General features: G+C 38.0%; 1 protein-coding gene and 1 non-coding gene across 2 annotated transcripts in view; one reads left to right on the top strand and one right to left on the bottom strand.

Annotated features, from left to right (window-relative positions):
• Positions 1-4,698: 4,698 nt before the first annotated feature.
• The window catches only part of LOC118813387 (transketolase-like), a 33,704-nt gene continuing 18,539 nt past the window's right edge, over positions 4,699-19,863 (bottom strand). The window contains exons 6-14 of the mRNA XM_036578699.1: positions 18,775-18,893; positions 16,761-16,957; positions 15,368-15,532; positions 11,981-12,137; positions 10,474-10,604; positions 9,095-9,178; positions 8,926-9,019; positions 7,310-7,432; positions 4,699-5,583 (exon numbers count right to left, since the gene is read on the bottom strand). Coding sequence (XP_036434592.1) covers positions 5,396-5,583; positions 7,310-7,432; positions 8,926-9,019; positions 9,095-9,178; positions 10,474-10,604; positions 11,981-12,137; positions 15,368-15,532; positions 16,761-16,957; positions 18,775-18,893 — 1,258 coding nt within the window. The 3' untranslated portion in view covers positions 4,699-5,395. The remainder of the gene's footprint in view (positions 5,584-7,309; positions 7,433-8,925; positions 9,020-9,094; positions 9,179-10,473; positions 10,605-11,980; positions 12,138-15,367; positions 15,533-16,760; positions 16,958-18,774; positions 18,894-19,863) is intronic.
• On the top strand, positions 12,845-12,917 carry trnar-ccg. Its single transcript has one exon. It is a non-coding gene; the product is annotated as a tRNA-Arg (tRNA).

Here is a 19,863-nt window from a genome sequence, read left to right as displayed (position 1 = left end):
TTCTCAAACACTCGAGGGGGCTCCCGAGCGAGTCCACCATGAATGGGTTAATATGGAAAAATTGATCAAAAAAAAAAAAGTTTATAAAAAACATTTTAAATGTAAAAGGATACAATAATTTCCTGAACATAGAACAGCATGAAACATTTTAACACTGCTGTTATATTTTAAGAGCTTTTAAACTTGAGCTATAGGAGTTTAAAACGGCGCCTCAGGTACGATCATGACGTCAGAGACCGCAAGCAGCCAATCAGCACTCAGTAGCAGTAGTGCCAGCTTCCTGCTGCCCGAAACCCGTTTGCTTTAGAAAAAAGGAAACATACAGGTGTGTTTTCTTAGATTTTTTTTTTAGTGAAATACATCCTTCTACTTTCTAAAATTAAACGAAAGTTTTAGGAAAGTGATTAGAAACAATTTTAACTTTTCGCTCGCGGGCGCCCTTTGCTGTTTTGCAGTCCTGTTTTTGATTTAACGGGGGAAATAGGAAGAGGCCAGGCTCCTCATAAACAGGCTCTGAACAGACCACCTCCCTCTTCTCAACTGCTGTCTAAATAGTAAGTGAAAAGTGTGTAATGGTCATTTTAGATATCTAATTACATTTAACAAGTTAATGTTGGAGAACTAAGGCTTTCATCTTATGACAGGTTTATTATGGACACTTGGTGTCTGAGATTTGAAGGCTCAGCACTAATGTTATATCCGTAACCACTAGCTAGCTAACTGCTTTTGAAGCTGAGGTCACACAAGTTCCTGTTAAGTGGGCACGGTCATATTTGCGACACTCTGGAAATCTCCTTGTGTGCCTTATTGTGCACCATGCCTGTAAAGTACAACTGCGGGGAGCCTTAATATTAGATATGGCTTTTTATTTCTACAGGTAAAGTGGCCCATTTGCTATCGCACTCTTGTAAATGAAGTTAATTGCTTATAGTAGGATCCAACATCAGGCGGCTAATGCAAGTAGGAAGCAACAGTGTAATAAACCTTCATAACAAGCAGCGTTAACCAACCTAGAAAAGCCTAATTAACCTACTTGGTCACTGTATGTGAGGGAGAGGAATGTGTACATACCGCTAACTCTGATTGGTACTTGGGGCAGATCTGAGGTCCCCTGCACCAAATTTAGTCCCACTCAACTCAAACTGAACTGAACAAAACGGCAGAAAAAGTCATTTCAAAAGTCTCTCAACAGAAAAGACCAACAGCATTCTTTCTCAATCCGCTCATAGTAAAAACATCACAGAAACTATAGATAATAGAAGGAAATAATGAAAATGAGTAAACAGGGGCTTCAGAGGGAAACCTTACTGTTAAGACATGTATGTCTTAAAATAGTGTACATGTCTAATACTATTGCAATATGATGTCTAAATCAAATGTTTTGGTTTATTATAAAAAAGGGAAAATCCCTTGCCATTGTCACAGTGTGATGATGTCATGTGGTTGCTATGCAAAATGACAAAAAGTTTTTCTGTAGTGATGTCTCACTCTCGCTAAGTTTGAAAGGCTGAATAATATATTTGAGTTAAATTAGACAGAGCAACCATTTGATGTTGCAGCAAAAATGTCAGCCTACTGACAGATTGGTTTATTTCCAGTACTAAAAAAAGTATTTTAGGTATTTCAGTAGGATTGGACATGTACACCATATGGAGACTTACATGTCTTAACAGTCAGGGTTGCCTTTAATGCAGTGGTTCTGCCAAGCATGAAATTCACATGTAGTCTGTCTGTCACAACATCTTTGGTGTCCCAAGTTTGCTTTTTAGTTTTGATCTGGAGCTACAAGACTAATGTAGTACACAAGTAATGAAAGCTGTGGTGATGAAAGAGTTGTTAAGTAATCTCAAATTGGCTTGGTTATGAGGTTTAGACACTGTATTTCATATTGTTATTGAAGAATGGTCAAAAGGATGTTGTATAGTTAATAACTCCACTGCAAAATAAAAGCAGCAAACTTCAGACATCAAACATGTCTTGGCTGATCAACAATATTTGGGCTAAAGGTAAAATTGTGTACATTTAATTTATGGTCAGACTTTTGCATTAAAGAAGAACCATTATCTACTGGGCTGCTAGCCAGCCAGGCAATAAGAGAAGTTCCAGTGCAGAACTGTAGTCCGGTTCATATTCTTCAGCACCTCTGAATGTTTCATCCTCACCTGAATAATTGATACACATGAAATATGCACAACACATGGAGATGAGATGATGTGTGGGAGCTTGTTGGCCAGGTGTTTTCATTCTCATATCATGCTGTTCAGAGGTTATTCTATCTTAATTTGTTTTGTTGATTTTTGTTTTTCTTTATCATTTGACATTGTGTGAGCACTTCACGATGAATGGACCATTACATAGAATAAAACATCTTAATATTAACTTACATTAAAAGTTAAGAATGTTTTTGCCTTCTCCTGTAAAGTTACTATTGGAGACACTGATGTGTGCGTGTATGTGGAGTATGAATGACCTCATAGTGTCTCTTTGGCTTGTTGATTCTTAACTTTGGCCACCAGCAGGATCCTGTAAATGAGCTTAGTCACTGCTCAGGTAGCTGTTACCTTGGCTCTCAACCTACTCTCTCTAGCCAAGCTGATTTAAAAACCTCTAGCCAGACTGAGATGTTGTTCCAAAATGAAAGCATACTCCCCAGATACTGTTAGTGGTAGTAAGGAAACAAGCCAAATGAGAGTAACTGTGTGTCCATTCTAAGAAGTGTCAAGTTGGCTCAAGTCAAACTTGAAACGAACATCTGATATAAACAAAATATACACAGATGACAAAGGAAAAAACATCTTAAAGTCTTTTAATAGTGTGTTGGGTCACCCGGAGAGCTTCAGTGTTCCTTGGTAAAGATTCTACACGTTTCCGGAAGTGTACTGAAAGTATTGAACATAATTTTTCAGAACCGCATTACCTCAAATGGTGTTTTGATGATGGTGGTGGAGAGCACTGTGTATTATGTCAGTCCAGAGTCTCCCACAGGTGTTCTGTTGGGTTGAGATCGGACAGATTGTTCTTGCTGACACAGACTGATCAGGTCCTGAATTGGCTTTTTCAGTCACCTGAGGAACAGTTACTCTTCCCCTTACATACTGCATAAATACATGAGCATCACACTCACTGAGTATGTGCTCACAACTACAATCTTACCAATCTTACCAGTCCTAATTACAGATGTCTTTCTCACAGATCTAAATACAAATGTCGCTTTAGTCACTGTTCCTTTAGAAACACTAGCCAGTTGAGCTGTCCTTGTGACTGAAGTTCAGCTGTGTGTTCAGGGGGTCCTGAGTTTTCTAACTCATGGCCCATGCAAATGACCACGAAAGCTTTTGTGGCCCAAAAGAAGAGTTAAAGCCTGTTGTAAATACTGTATTATACAGATAAATTTGAATGGAATTAAATTGAACATAGCCTTTGAATTTCAATTGGCTGTATAATCATGCAACATAAACACCAAAAACTATTATAATATTTGTAATATTCATAATTGTCGGTTCAGTTAAATGTCAATACATATAAAGTTTTGAGATTAAACCGCTAGCAGTACCACCACGATGCACTAGGGGGCCACAGCCCACAGGTTGCTAGTGAATAAAGATATTACACCATCTTTCAAAGTCACTTTCTTTGTTCCTCTTGCAATCTTGGTCCAAAATTGAGGTCAACTGGGCCTGCTTAGCATTTTCATCTCTGCTACAGAGCATAATAGGCTGTTAATTGCTTAATTACATGTAGTATGTCTCTCCGCTCATTTGTTCTGTTTTTCCTGTGGTTTTAATCAGTCACCGCTTGTTTTTAAAGAGAAATCAAAGATTGAATACAAGAGAAAATGAAGAAAACATTGCTTTATTTTGTGTAAAGCCCGTCTTTGGGATGTGTTTTTAAAAACATTATTCCAAAATCAAACCAATTCAGCTGACACAGCTAACCCTAACCCTAACCCTTGACACATGTCAAAAAAGGCCTTCACTGAGAGGGTGTGGTTGGTGTCGGAATAGTGATAAGAGAGTGACAACATTACTCAGCAAAAACATCTATTTCCCTTAAAGGGATAGTTCAACATTTTGACATTTAATCCACTCCTATCCAGCCCCCCTCTCTGTATTTGTGAAGCAACTTAGCATTACCTATGGAAGTATATAGAAATAGTTTATTACTCTCCAAAGCAGAGAAACACACCTTCCAGTATTTCAGCTTATGTTATTGAGGCATTTGTTGAGTTACAGTGCTGAGTATCACATTACCTGCTTACCTGTGACAAACATCACTAACTTGAGGATTATATTATAACTAGCTGGTCATATACACAGAGACACAGAGAGATAGCAGTATTCATGGGCAGTCTTGAATCTTGTGCAAACTATGTGACTGAGCTTTTACTATGGTTAGAAAAACACAGTGTTAATGCCATTTCTTGCCAAAAATTCTTGGTAGAATCAAATCTGATACTTTATCGGACTGACTTTTGTGTTGTGGTGGATTTGGGAACAAGACCGATGTAAAGTGAATGTGTGTCCTCTCTTTGCTTCGTTCAAAATCAGAGAAAAGAAAACATCAAAAGGGAATTCCACTGATTCTTTAAAATGTCTGCATAGTTCACAATCATTGAGATGTAACATTAGTTCAGAGTGGTTTGATGTAAAATGGTGCATTTTAGAGAAACTTACTTACTTTAGAGAGTCTTACTGTTTTTTTCACAGTGGTGATGATAAGAACAAGGTGTTGTAATGTCTAATATTTGCTATCCACCGAACTGAGTTTTTATATGAAAAACAAATTTTCTTTGGGTACTATTTTGTCTTACAACAGCCTGCATGTTCCTCTTACCACGAGTGGAGGTTTAGGCCAAAACCTTATCAAAACTATCAGAAAACATCAAGCAATGTATTCATTTCATGTAATAACATTCTGTGATGCATATTTTTAAACGCTTTGGATGTCTGGTTCCTATCACCACAAATGTGAACAATCTTGACTTGGTTTCTCCAGAATGGCTCTCTGAATGACTTTGTTTACATCTTAATGATTTAATGTGTACAATTCCCCTTTAAAAGTATTCTTTTCTAGGCTTGAACGAACCACCATTTGAGTGATACGGGGGTTAGATGCTGGCTAGCATGCCAAAATGTTGAAATATTGTGTAAACAAGACTACTTTTCTGGGGATAGGAGTGACAAATCATAGTTCACACAGTTAATACAAACCCTGGGACGAGAATGAATAAAACCACACCAGTGACAGTAAATAAAAAACACTGTTTTCTTTCTTTATCCCTTCTCTTTGTTTCATATTTTGTTGCCCTTATTCCGCATTGGACAATGGGAAGGCAGGCATTGCTTTCTTCACGTTGTTGCCGTGGGTCACCGCATACGGTTGCCAAGTTTTGGGGTTACTTGGCATTTGTGGCGGTGCTGAGCATCTTCCTGACTCCCTGGGCGATGGCGTCACGGTCAATGCCAAACAGTTTGAGCAGCTCGCTGGGTTTTCCGCTGCGTGGGACATGAGCTACGGCCAGCCGGTGCACCATAAAACCAGGTTCGCTGACCACGGCTGAACACACGGCCTCACCAAGACCACCTGCAGAAGTGTACATGTATAAACCATCTACACAGACTTTCCACCCTAGATTCACTGTGAAACACTAATATTAAATAGTAAATGAAAGCTAATGAGAAAAAGTGTGTAAACCCTTTGGAATTGGAAAGTGGGTTAAGCTTCAGAGACCCCCTGTTGCAACAACTGACCATTTGCAAAATAATGATTGACAGGCCTCTCAGCCAGTCATAGCCAACTCTGTGTGCTACTTCCTCTGTCACACAAAAGAAAAACTCAGACTTATCTGTATAATTAATTCATACAATTATTCTGACAGTTGGGAAAAAATTGAGTTACCTTTCAAATGAGTCCAAGATCAAGGCTGCCCAACATATGTGAAAATAGTGCTTCTTTTACTTTGTGTATGCCATTTCAGGCAAAAATGGGGTGAGAGTTAAAAGGTTAACCATATTACATTACATTAAGGTGACCATGCATCCTCTTTTTCCAGGACGTCCTCTTTCTGGGACCTAAAAAAGACTAGGATTTCTAAATTGCCTAAAACGTTAGGAATTTGGTTTTTCCTCCTTTTTGAAAACCAGAATATGGTCACCCTACATCACATCAAACACATCTACTAATATAATTGCAATACAGAATTTCATCCATATCATGCAATATGAATGCATCTTGAGTACAAATTGGCTCCACTCAGATTTAAGAGCAGGGGAGAATACAGTAGTGGAGGAGTGAGCTACACAATTGACTGAGTGTTTGTTTTTTTGTGCCCTCTGTGCCCCTTGGGTTAACACTGACCTACATAACTGCTACAAAAAAACTGTGTATAATTTTTTGGCCTCTCTCACTGGGAGTGCATGTGTTCGTTGTCTCCTCAGTTGTGTTACTCAGTTCTGTCTAGCTCCTGCATACGTCAGCACCTAATTAAAGGTGAAAATTGTGAAAAAGTGAAAATTTTATTTAATAAGTATTTTCCCCCCCTTGACCCAAATGTGCTTGATCACCAAAGTTTGCTTGTTTAGTTTTGCACTGGAGCTTCAAGGCTAACAACAATAGCTATATAGCTAACGTAATGCACACCTAAAACCTTATATTTGCTTCAAACCCTGTTGAGTTGACAGAGAATCTCAAACTCAACTTTCTTATGTAGTTTCTGATACTGTATATGACTCACATCTAAAAAACATGGAAAGGTTGTGTGAGGCCACATGCTGTGATGCAGTGATGCATGTAGGAGTGTTAAAGGGGTAGATTAGAAAGGTAGTGCCTTGTGTGAATTATACAGATAGAACTGTCAAATATTGTATATTCATAACAGTTTGAAGCACATCTAAAATTGCATGCGAGAGAGTGAAAATGCATTGCTTAAAACAGTCATTGCATCTGCAATGGTTTGAAAAATCATGACTGGAAAAAGACTTAAAGCACATGTACCAATGAGCACATTGATCAAGATTTTAATCAAAGTTGTTAAGGTCCAACCAAAAATGCTTATGTTGAAACATTTTCCTAAAAGCTTACATACTGTTTCATTGACCCAAGCATTGATTTTGTTGATTTCTAACAGTGTATTGCATCACCATGTTGCTGGATGACTTGATGCATAAAAATGCTGTATAAAAAAATGGAAGTGAATGCTTCAGTGATCTATAAAAGGTTGAAGTGCACAGAAACAATCTGCATTTCTAATGTTAGAGCTAAAGTCTTATACCATAATGCCATGTTCTATATTTAAGTATGTAACGCTCACCTTCATGGTAGTGGTCCTCCACAGTGATGATGCGACCCCTCGTGACTTTGGCATTGTCTATGATAGTCTTTGAGTCCAGGGGTTTAACAGTGAATGGGTCAATCACACGGATATTGATCCTCTCTGGGAAGACAAGATATTGTTGATATTATATTGAATATCCTATGAAGCCATAGTGTACAAACCCAATTCCAAAACAAGGTAGGTAGGTAAAATGCAAGGAAAAGGAAGTCAGTGATTTATAAATCTACTTTTGACCTGATGTACTTTATTAACTTCATTGTTTTTTGTAAATATACACTCATTCTGAAATGATGCTTATCACCACATGGCCTCAGGAATACTTTGAGAACCTATGTCAATAAACACCGTGTCCACAAAGTGCAAGCAGATGTCATGCACAGCAGAAGTCCTATGTCAACAAGTCTAGAAACACTGCTGACTTCTCTGGGCTCAGGCTCATCTGAAATGTACTGATGCACAATGAATACATGTACTAGGGTATGATGAGTCAACTATTCAAATTATTTATGGAAATAATGGCCCTTGTGTTCTCTGGGACAAAGAAGCAAAGAACCATCCAGACTGTTACCAGCATAAAGTTAAAAAGTCGGGGTCTATTATGGTATGGAGGGGTAATTAAGCACTAATAAGTGGGTAGCTTGCACATTTTGAATGCACTATTAACATTGAACACACTTTAGAGCAGCATATCGCTGTTGTCAGAAGAAAACCTTTTATCTCAATTTTTGTCGTTTTTCAGTTTTTTAAATAATTTGAAAATACTTGTTACCCTGTACATTTTTTGTAAATTCCATGATGAATGGACCAAAAGAAATGGCCCAAAATTACTTGGAAAAATGTCTGGTTCCATTGACTTACATTAAAAGGAAAGTAGGTTTTTTCCTTCTCCTGTAAAGTTACCATTTTGGAGATAGATACAAGGTTTTCTACAGACAACAGCGATATGCTGCCTAGATGACGTCTTTGTTACGAACATCCATGCTTATTTCAACATGGCTGATCAGAAAGTGCAGCTGCTAGACTGGCCTCGTCACCCACTGAAAACATATGTTGAATCTTTAGGCTCAAAATACAACAATTAAGTTCCTTTACATCTGCACAGCTTGTATAACATTAGAATGGCAAAAAAAAATCGCTTTCAAAATTGGATCAGTTTCATTATTAAGTGTTGTTGAAAGGAAAGGTGATGTAACGCAGTGGTGAACATACAAACATGCAAGTTCATAATGTAAAACATAAAGTTTTGTTTTTGTATCATTTTCAGTTTAATACATGTCAATCAGAACTTGTGTTAGCAACTAACATACTGTCTCAATTTAAAAAAAAAATTGGGGTTGTGCATAATGTTCACCTGAATGGGTTAAAATATTTACAGTATTGCATTCCTATACTAGGTGCCATCAAAGATTAATAATGCTAAGGACAGAAAGAAAGCAAATACATAGAAACTGGGCACTAAGCTTGTTCTCTATAGAGGATGTGTACTTTCACTTTCACACAATCAACAAAGCAAACCTTCAGTGAGGGGGTGTTCAAACTTTTGCATACTACTGTATAAACCTGTGCCTATGGTGCCTCACTGTATGCTGTACCTTTCTTTAGCTGCTCAGCTGCCGAAAGTGCCTCATGCAGAGTGACCCCTGCTCCAATCACAGTGACGTGGTCATCATTGCTCTTGTATACGACCTGCGAGTAAATGTCACTATGAGTATAAGATGATCCACATCATCGCCAAGGGAGGAGTTCATTTGATGCACATACCTTCGCCTGTCCCACACGGAAGTCTTCGTTGTTGTTGTAGATGATGGCATTTTCTGGGCGACTAGTTCTGATGAAACAAAGACCCTGAAAAAAAGGAAGTTGAGAGAAGAACAACCACCTCAGCCTCTTTATAGACTATCAGCGTTTTTACACTGTACAGGGTAAACAGTGAAATATAAAGATTATGACATTTACCAGATTGCGAACCTTGAAAGTTGCAGTTGTCAGCAGTTACATTTCATAAGGATTGTCCCATTTCAAAAGAACATGGAGAATCCTTGAAATGCAACCAAGAAATTCTTAGGATGCACCAATAAATCCTTCTAAGCCTCAATTTCCCATAATCCCTTGCATTACTAGTTGTTTAAGACTAAATGTTTTAAATATCTATTTCTCCTTCATTGGTTGTGAACAGAACTTTCATTTTTCTACATTTATTGCCAGTAAAAGTTGTTTTGAATGAGTTATTTTGTTAAGCGCTACATTGTTAGCATAGCTGTTTATTATTAGCTAGACAAATCAGTTTGAAGGAAGGGGTTCAGCAAAAAATCTTATTCATACAATTTTCTACATACCCCAGAGGTCGCAGATCAACAAGTCAATAGTACCCCAAATCTTTTCCATTAATACATTCCCAAAACTTTTCTTTTAGGTCTTGATTAAGGTCACTAAGACTTGTCAGTGTGGTTTAAGACACAGTATGACTTACTGTATGAGCTATAAAAATGAACTAAAATTCACCATGTAGCTGAATGCTGTGGGTAGCCTTTAGACAAAAGGTGTTGTGCTAAATTCCAACTCCCCTTTCAAGTGCGTGAAGTTTTCTGTAGTTTTCATTGATAAATAATTCTTAATCTTGAATTTTTCAACTTAAAGATACATATTATTTAAACATGTTTATAAATAGAAATGTCTGAATGTAATCGAGAGTCCATATGCCCACATGACGTTCATCATATGAAACATGCGTTCAGCTACACTGTGAAGTCATACTGTGTCCCAAACCACAGACAAGTTTGTGCCACTGTAATGAAGATCTGGTGTCAGGGAATCGAAAGAAGTTTTGGGGGGAAAGATTTGGGTGACTATTGACTTCTAGTTAGCAATGTTAGCCTCGTGGCTTCAGCACAAAAAATTTGGACATCAAACATGACTGGGCTGATCGACTACATCTAGGATAAGAGGACAATTGTGTACGTATCATTTTTTTACCAAACCATTCCTTCAAGGATCTACAGCCATGAATCGTTGATAGACTCATGCATTTTCCTCTGTATTTGGTGCAAGCCAGCTGCTAAAGATGTGGTCTAACTTGCAGCGATCTTATGATCAAGACATATCCACTGTGCACGTACTGATTCATAGAGAATTATGGGTACCTTTGTGTTAGCGGCCAGCTCCACAGCTTTCTCAGTGGACACTCCGTCGCTAGGATAGAACACAGTCGCTGTGGGAATGGCTCGGAACATAGCCAAGTCTTCCAGGCCCATCTGAGAGGGACCATCCTCTCCTGAAACACCAGGGCACACAAGTCATATGCAGAAATGCTAATACTGGCAAACCAAATGCGCACAATGGCAAACTGGCATGCGCTGCAGTGTCGGACCACACGGCATGCAATGTACCTGGAGAAGCTAAAGGAAAACCAGGAGCCCTCGCACCACTTCCACATGACACACAGAGAGAGAGGGAGGAAGGGAGAGAGGGACCGAATGACTGAATGCCACGGAGTGCAAGTGTGGAGAAATGAAGAGGAGGAGGAAGATGTGAGGAAAATAAACAGGAAGAACTGAACAAGAGAAGGAGAAATAGTGGCTCATACTGGCTGTACAAGATTGAAAGGATAGTTCACAACAAAAAGCCAAATTGGGAAACAGAGCTGATGGAGACTATTTAGCAAGATTTAGATAATGCTAACTATCACTGATGTTTACTAAATGCCGTATTTTTGTGTTAACGGGTAAAACAGTCCTTTAAACCTACAGTCGTATGCAAACGTTTAGGCACCCCTGACATGACATGTTTTGTTGATTTTTTTTTGTTGAAAACAAGTTCACTTACAGAGAACACACATTTTAATGCACAATTACTGATTATTTATTTGCTGGATTTAACATATTGGCAAAAAATAAAACATAAAATGTGGCCTGTGCAAAAGTTACAGCGCAATGTGTATTTTATGTTTTATTTTTTTCAATATATTGAAATTGTGCACTAAAACAGAAAAAAATGCAGAAAAACGCTATATTTAAGTTTGTTCCCCATAATTTGACCGGAGGTGCTCAAACCTTTCCATACTGTAAAAGTATGTGAAAACAAGGAATGGCTGAAAATGCTACATTAATATGTTATTGTTTCTATTTTCAGTTTATTAGCATTCAACATTATAAAGGTTCAATATTTATATAAACAGAAGTTGTGCTTTATAGTGTTCTGATCTAATGCTGTTGCCACAAGCTAACATGTTAGCCACAAGCTAACATGTTAGCCTCAAGCTAACATAGTAGGCCGAAGCTAACATGCTAGTCACAAAAGAATGATACAATTCAACAAACTATGATACGCTGATATACTCTTAATGTGCTTTGCTACCAAACATACACTTTCTTAAAGACAACAACAATGATGGGTTCATTTTACTAAAAAGAATCTAAAAAATGAAGAACATCTAATTTAGATGCATCACAGGCTTAACCCTAATACACTCAGTACAATAACTGAAGTAGTTCTAGAAGCATCTTCTTTATAGGACTTTATGTTGTCAGGCATTCGGTCCCAAAAACTGAATCACTTGAAACTGAATCACTTTAAAACACTTAATTGTGCACAGAAATACTATTATACTACACCATAAGATAAACAGGTCAGAGGTTAGGTGACACTAACCGATGGACACACCGCAGTGTGAACCGCAGAGGTTGATGTTGCTCTCTGAGATGGCAGCCATACGCAGTTGGTCGTAGGCACGGGTGAAGAATGTGGCAAACGTGGAGGCAAAGACGACATTGCGATCCCGAGCAGCGCAACCAACTGCTACACTCACCTGGAAGAGAGAGAAATATGAAAGAAATGGTGCTTAGAGCTCAACTTTATTCATGGAGTACCCACTGCCCTACACATTTAGTGCATGTGTCAGGCTCCAGTCCTTGTGGGCCAAAACACTGCAGACTTCAGCAGACTTCAGCACACTGCCTCATTCAACATGGCTGATTCAGCTCATCAGCTAATTAGCAGTGCCTTCATGAACTGAATTCAGAGCCTTAAATGAGGGTACACGCTAATCTCCATTTTACCTTGGCCCTGAAAGCTCCCTGGTTTGGCATGCCTGTTTTAGTGTTTTCCCTGCTCCATGTACACCTAATTCAACTAAGCAATTCAACTAATTAGCAAGCCCGTAGTGCAGTGGTCTACAATTTTGGTCCTGGAGGGCTACCTTTCTCCAACCTGTATCCAATAAGCTGCCCCCATCACTTACTTAACTCCAATACATGTATTCCAGGCAATGAGTGACTTGGGAACAGGTTGATTAGCTGGAGCAGGTGTGGCAAATTGTGATTGGAACTATTGATGGAAGGTAGCTCTCCAGGGCCAAAGTTGGAGACCACTGCCTTAGTGAGTTAAAGTGGCCGTTTCGAGCAGAAAAACACAAAAATGTGCAGGGCAGGGGCAACTCAAGGACCAGGGACGGGAATCTGTGCTCTAGCCCATTCATTATTAGTTATTTTATGACCACAGGACTGTAGTTGTAGTGGCCCAGTGGCCTAATGGATAAGGCATCAGCCTCCGGAGCTGGGGATTGTGGGTTCGAGTCCCATCTGGGTCGTTGTATGGAATTACAAAAATGTGTCTCAGCATGGTATATCAGGCGCAGTAGTATTGCTGGGCTTTTTATACATCAATGCTAGTTTAAGAGTGGTCCGCCACCCACAAATATCCAGAAACAGATGAGTTACTGTCTCTAACTGTACACCAGCATGGTGTAGATACAAGGCAGGGGTTTCTAACAAAGTTGCAAGTAAGTAAAATACGTCTTGCTGAAATGGTTTTTGTAAGTCTCTCGATTATGTCAGATTGTGCAGTAAAGTCCTGAGCATAATGCAGGAAGCTTTGGCCAGGCATGTCAAAATCATAAAATTTTAGCTAAATAATTGACTTATAAATAACTGAAACAGTTAAATTTAACAATTTAAAATTTTTGTTCATTGTATGCAACAATTAAAGTACAATTACAGATGGTAGTTTACTGACTGTAATTCATCTGTTGCCATGCACTGTTTGTCAGCTGCCTTCTAAAACATTCATCATTGTCTCTGCTGTTAATGTTATTATGGGGTGACTCAGTGGCCTAGTGGATAATGCATCAACCTCCCAAACTAGGGATTTTGTGAGTTTGAGTCCTATCTAGGTTGTTGTGGGTTTCCAGAAGCATGCTTCAGTGGTCTAACTCACCTCAACCGACAACATACAAAGCTCAAATAAGCAAACATTACTCACCACTGACCTCTAAAGGTCTGATATGCCTCAATAAATGCTCCCAACTGTTTACTGTGATGTAAACATAGGAGTGCAAAACCAGTCACACTAAATAATTGTGATTAGTTCACAAATTGTGCTCACAGGATTATGTATACTTGTGACAAGCCTAGCCTTGGCACTTCTTTTTTTTTCCTTAATGGATCCTTCCAAATTGCATTGTAAAATCTGTGAAATATACTACACTTTACAGCAGCAGCGAGTCAGAGCCTGCTGGCCCTGCTGCAGGAATTTAGCAATTCTGGCTTCTTTCCATTGCAAAACTTTGATGTGCCAGTCAATTTCCTGTTCTTTGCCTCCACAAAACTTACCATGATCTCCTTGGATAGTGCAAGACATGAGAATTCAACACATTTACCAGGCCAAATCCTGACTCAGAGCTGAGTTTTAAGAAGAAAAGTTTCAGTACACTGCTCAAGAAGTAAGAAAGTAAGTAAATACGTTTTATTTGTAGAGCACATTTTTCCCACCAACAGTTTTCCACTTACATCAGTCTCAGTTAACACCACTACACAAAGTCAGCACAACACATTCAATAAGACCAATCAAATACACTTTAAGCTTGGATTTAAAGATGATCATTAATGATGCCTGTCTGTCAGTTGGTAGGCTGCTTCAGATTTTTGGTGCAGAAACAGCCAAAGCACAACCACCTTTTAGTTTAAGGAGAGATCGTGGAACAATCAGAAGTAATGGAGAGGCTGACTTTAGAGATCTTGTAGGAGCACATAGGCAAAGCATATATCGTCACTGTCTGAATAAAACCTTTTATTTCCATTTGTGCTGTTTTTTATGTTTGTTTCAATTTGAAACACATTACAATGTATGTGGAGCAACAGAAATGTTGTTCCTTTAACTTTCATTCACATTTAAGAAGGTTCTTTCTTCTACAGTGGACTCTAAAAATGTAGTTTTCTCTCACATTTACATGCAGTTTTATGCAGAGGTTTTAAGAACTCTGGTCAAATTACATGTTTTGTTGATTTTCTAAGCGACAATAAGTTAACACATCATGTCTTGAACATGGCAATTTTCTGCACTTTATAATGCATAATGACTGTTTATTTGATGAGTTTAATGTGCTGGAAAAAACATACATGCACAGTCATTACATAACCTGAAAAAAAACATTTTACATGTCTTTTCTAATATATTGAGCAAATAAACAGTAATTGCACATTAAACTGTGCGGAAGTGTGTTCTCTGTAGAGGAGGTGTTCACTCATTTTCACTTAGAGCATGAAAGATATCATTTACATACCATTACATACAACCGTATATCCACCTAGTCAACCTATAGCAGTTTAGCCCTGCCCATTCATACTGAAGTTATAAAGGGTGTTTCAACTCATGCTGCTTTTTCAATGAGGCCCAATACATGGCAGCTAATCAGAACAGAGGTAATTGACACATATGAGTCTTAAAGGTACAGTATCGAAAACCAAGCCTGTTTAATTGTAAGCAATAAAAAGAGGCTAGAAAATGGTCTTGTATTATAATGTATAATGTAGGTAGCAACAATAACATTATAAAAAAAGCAAAAAAGAGTAAAGCATGTCTAAATGGAATAATCAGAGAACAAACACAGAAATAAAATGAATTTAAGTTTTTGGACCTGTCGAGACAGTGGAATTCAGGTGGAACTACATTTTGGGATCCTTTCTGAGGACATTTACAATCAAACATCTTTGTAATGTCACTTAAACGTGACAGAATTCAAACTGAAAGCAGTTCACATACCATGTTCTGCTCTGCGATGTAACACTCCACATAGCGGTTAGGGCATTCGTTCTTGAAGATTTCCGAGAAGGTGGAGTTTTTTGTGTCTCCATCCAGAGCGATGACACGGTCATTGTAGCGTCCTAGTTTAGCCAGAGCCATCCCGTATGCCTTCCTCGTGGCAACCTGGGAACATGACACATCAAACTAAAATTTGTAAAAACGTGTAAATGTTTTCAAGTATTAATTTAACTACATAACATACAATCATTTAAGCACATCTTAGTCAATGTTTATTAGCAAATTGGAAAATAATAATAATAAATAATAAGTTCAGTTTATATAGTGCCTTTCACAAACCCAAGGACATAGTACATAGTATCAAAAAAAAAAATTAGAAGACTACAGAAAAGAAAAAAGGAAGGTTTTTAGCAGAGATTTGAAGGAAGACAAAGAAGAACAATTGCGAAGAGTGGAAGGTAGAGAATTCCAGAGTTTGGGGGCAGCAGCACTGAAAGATCTGCCACCCATAGTAGAAAGTCTAGTTGAGGGAACTGTGAGGAATCCAGAAATAGAAGATCAGAGAGCATGAGAGGGACAGTATAATGAAATGAGATCAGAACGGTATGTCAGACCCAGACCGTGAAAAGCCTTGAAGGTAAGAAGAAGGATTTTGTACTTAATCCTAGAACTAATAGGAAGCCAATGCAACTGTCGAAGAATAGGAGTGATATGAGCTGTACGCTTGGTGGAGGTAAGAACACTGGCTGCTGAGTTTGGATGTACTGAAGACGCTTGATTAGTTTAACTGGAAGGCCATAGAAAAGTGAGTTACAGTAATCGATGCGAGAGAAGATGAAGGCATTGATCAACATTTTAGCGTCAGCGTCACTCAGCATAGGGCATAAGCGCGCAGATGATAAAATGCAGTTTTGGTGACTAGGTTATATATATAAATATATATTATAAATGTATTATATATATATATATATATATATATATATAATATATATATATATATATATATATATATATATAAATAATAATTAGTAACAGTTTAGTCCCACCCATACATTCTGAAGTTATGAAGGCTGTCTCAACCACGGGCTACTTTCTAGAAACACTTATATGCATGTTTGGACTTTTTTTGGAATTTTATTAACTTTACACCTAAAGACAGTATTTTCTTTTAATTTTAGGGCACAGTTTCTATTTGTGCTGCATTTAACATATTTTCCGATATTCTAATTTGTTAAATCCAGTATATAAACAGTAATTGTGCATTAAAATGTACAGAAGCATGTTCTGTAGAGCATGCGTACTTATTTTCACTTAAAAAAAATCAATAAAGCGTGTTAGTGCCCCAGGACCCACCGCAGAATTTGGCTGTGACCATTCCAGAGACGTGTCGTACCTTGTCTCCGAGTTTATAGCTGGGTGCGGTGGGCATGCGGATGTTCTTCAGGCTGACCGGTAGAGTGTCCTCAGCAGGTGCGGGCGGGTACAGACGCTTGCTGCTGTTCAGAATGTGGCTCTGTAGATCCCTTATCACGCTCTCAGCCATGTCCTTGGGCAGGGGTTTACCGTGCCAGCCCATCTTATCCTCTGCCGCTGTGAACACACACACATGCAGATGTACACACTTATTATCCTCAAAACTCTGAAACTGAAGGAGTAGAGAATTAAACCCTGCACATGGGGAGATCTCCAGTAAAGAAATTTTCACAAACGTTTTATACTGACTCACTGTAGATGGTTTGTAGATGATCACTCTAAATATCTAATAACTTCAACTTCAAATTCTAATTAAATCCTAAACATAACATGCTAAGCCTGATTCTAACCTCAGCCCTTAACCTATTCCTAAATGTAATGCTAACACTTTTGATATTCAACAGAGTATCACCATGTAGTTTGTTAATACATTTGAAAATGTATTGTATGCTATTAAGTACTATTAAGTAATAAAATAAAATAAAATAAAAGAGCTTTCTGTTTTTTTATTTACATGTCTTTGCCTTCACCTAAAACATGAAAAAGTATTCACATTCTGTTTGTGGTGATGTAAACACTGTAAATGTATGATCGTGAAAGCTAATGACTGTAGAATAACTGAAGTGAGCTCATATAATTGCAATCAGACGATCCTGTAATACTATTGACAGGCATAGTCACTATCAATTATTTTAACAATCAAGTGATTTTATGAAGTAATCAAAGAACATTAATAATAAATCTCAAAAAAATCCAGCCCTTCCAGAAAAGTGGCATGTAAGGGAAAATCACTGGAAACAGAATCTTAAGAATCTTAATTTAGAAATATATAAAAACACTATGGCAAAAAAATGAAATATATGGATGCATCCATCAAGTTCTGTTATTTAATATTGTTATTAATTAAAAAAGGTCAGTTAACTGATAAGCAATCATAACGGCCATAACACACACCACCTAGGCCACAGACCTGCTGTAGTTGTAATAACAGGTCACTGGGTCGTGTAAGAATAACTAGGCCTAAAACAACAGGCAGACAAAGGCAGAAGAGATGAATGCACAGCCTACACATTCTGCAGGATTAGCTAGCGCCTGCTGCTAATGCGCTAAAGCACCGGAGCACTGCTTGGGGATTTTCCTCACAGGCAGCCTTCATCAAGCAAATCTACAAACACGCATGAGGTGTATTCACTTACAATACAAAGCATATAGGATTTATGACTCCAAAGCCATGTGTCTTGTGTAGAGGATTTGGGGTGCAGTGCGCAACGCATTAGCACAAAGGTGGGAAGTGCTTTTTAACAGCAGTATTAAAGACTATAAGTGATTAATATATCACCATATTGTGGGTGTATTTACTAATCCTGGACAACATTTCTATTATTGGTCTCCAATAATGTATAGAAATATACACTACAGATCAAAAGCAGGACTGTGCATTTTAGAGGAAAAGGGGCTCAAAAGGGCAACATGAACATTTAATGTACTGTATACTGCAATCTCTCTTATCAAAAGAGACAGTGTAATCCATTTTTATATAAAACCAAACATAGTGTTGAGTTTTTCCAAAGGCAGCCCAAAATATTAACATTACTCTTAATGCAGGGATTTGAACCCCTCAATCATGCAAAGCAATGTCATTATTCACTACACTATTTAAACACTGTGTAGTATTTAGTTATAACTCTATTTAAGAGCGAAACTCCAAAATAAATAATAATAAATTCTTAACTTGCAATGGAAGATTTTTTTGTCATTTTGGACCTTTTCTGTTGGTTCATTTATCATGAAATTTTTACAAGGTAATAAATAAATGATTACACCAACCAAGAAGGCACTTGTACCATCTGGGACAGTACCTCAAACCCCATCTGGGGTCTACTTGTGCACATGTCCGGTCAAATATATGGAGTTTTTTTGTTTTTTAGTTTTACCTGGAATGCCCTTTCCTTTGATGGTCTGGGCGATGATGGCAGTGGGCTGGTGGCGTGGCTGGCACAGAACTTTACACAGCTCCTCCACACTGTGACCATCTACTATGATGGCTTGCCATCTACACACATGCACACACACACACACACACACACACACACACACATACAGAATAGGGTGTGTTAGAGGCAAAAGATGTTATAAGTTACAGATTTCCAGCACTGGAACAGAAAAACTCCAAAGTTTGAACACACCTGACTGAATGTTTTTCATAATCTTAAAGATATTTTGATCTAAAGGTTTAAGGCAGGTTTCACTGAGCGATAATCATCGCAATAATGCTGTCACTGACACCAATCACAAATCATGAAAGAATTCTTTGATTATAGATTGAAATCAGTGGTCTTTAGACGTTTAATGTGACTGACTCCATGGCAACTGATTTACTGCTGTTGCGAACAATAATAAAAATCTGGCAGTGTCCGAAATTTTAGTCCAAAATCTCACAGTCTGACAACACATGGCTAAAAACAATCAATAAAGAGCGGCCTAGAATGACTTGTGTGCGCAAGAGTGAGATTGTGATGATAAATGAAGGTAAAACTATATTGCTCACGAGTTTAAGAATATTAGCTTACGTTATTATGTTATCTGGCCCTTGGTTCACATATAGAGTGACCTGCAATGAAAAAGCAACTACTGTGCTACTGCACAGTGGACAGAAAAATTTGCCTAGAGAATGAGCATTCTATGTAGCCTAGCTCCCAGTCTTCAGCCAAGGACAGCTCCTACCTCTCTTTCTTAGCCATTTACTATATTGGCAGTATAACATCATTTTTGCTTGCTCTATTTTGTAGCAAAAAAAGAAAGCACATGTGGAATATCATCATTTTCTTGAATTGTAAATTTATCACCAGAAAATCTTTAATGCATAAGCTGACGTGCAGCACGACTGAAGTCGCAAAGTCTGACATTGAGTTTGGCCCAGATTTTATTTTATCAGCTTCTCGTGCAGTGTGATATACAGCAAACATACAAACCCGCTGTAATCACACAGTATAAAGCTGGCTTTAGTCTTAAATGTTTGAAAT

The sequence above is a fragment of the Colossoma macropomum genome, unplaced genomic scaffold (assembly GCF_904425465.1).
Source record: "Colossoma macropomum unplaced genomic scaffold, Colossoma_macropomum, whole genome shotgun sequence".
Lineage (NCBI taxonomy): Eukaryota > Metazoa > Chordata > Actinopteri > Characiformes > Serrasalmidae > Colossoma > Colossoma macropomum.
This window is presented reverse-complemented; position numbering and strand designations above follow the sequence as displayed.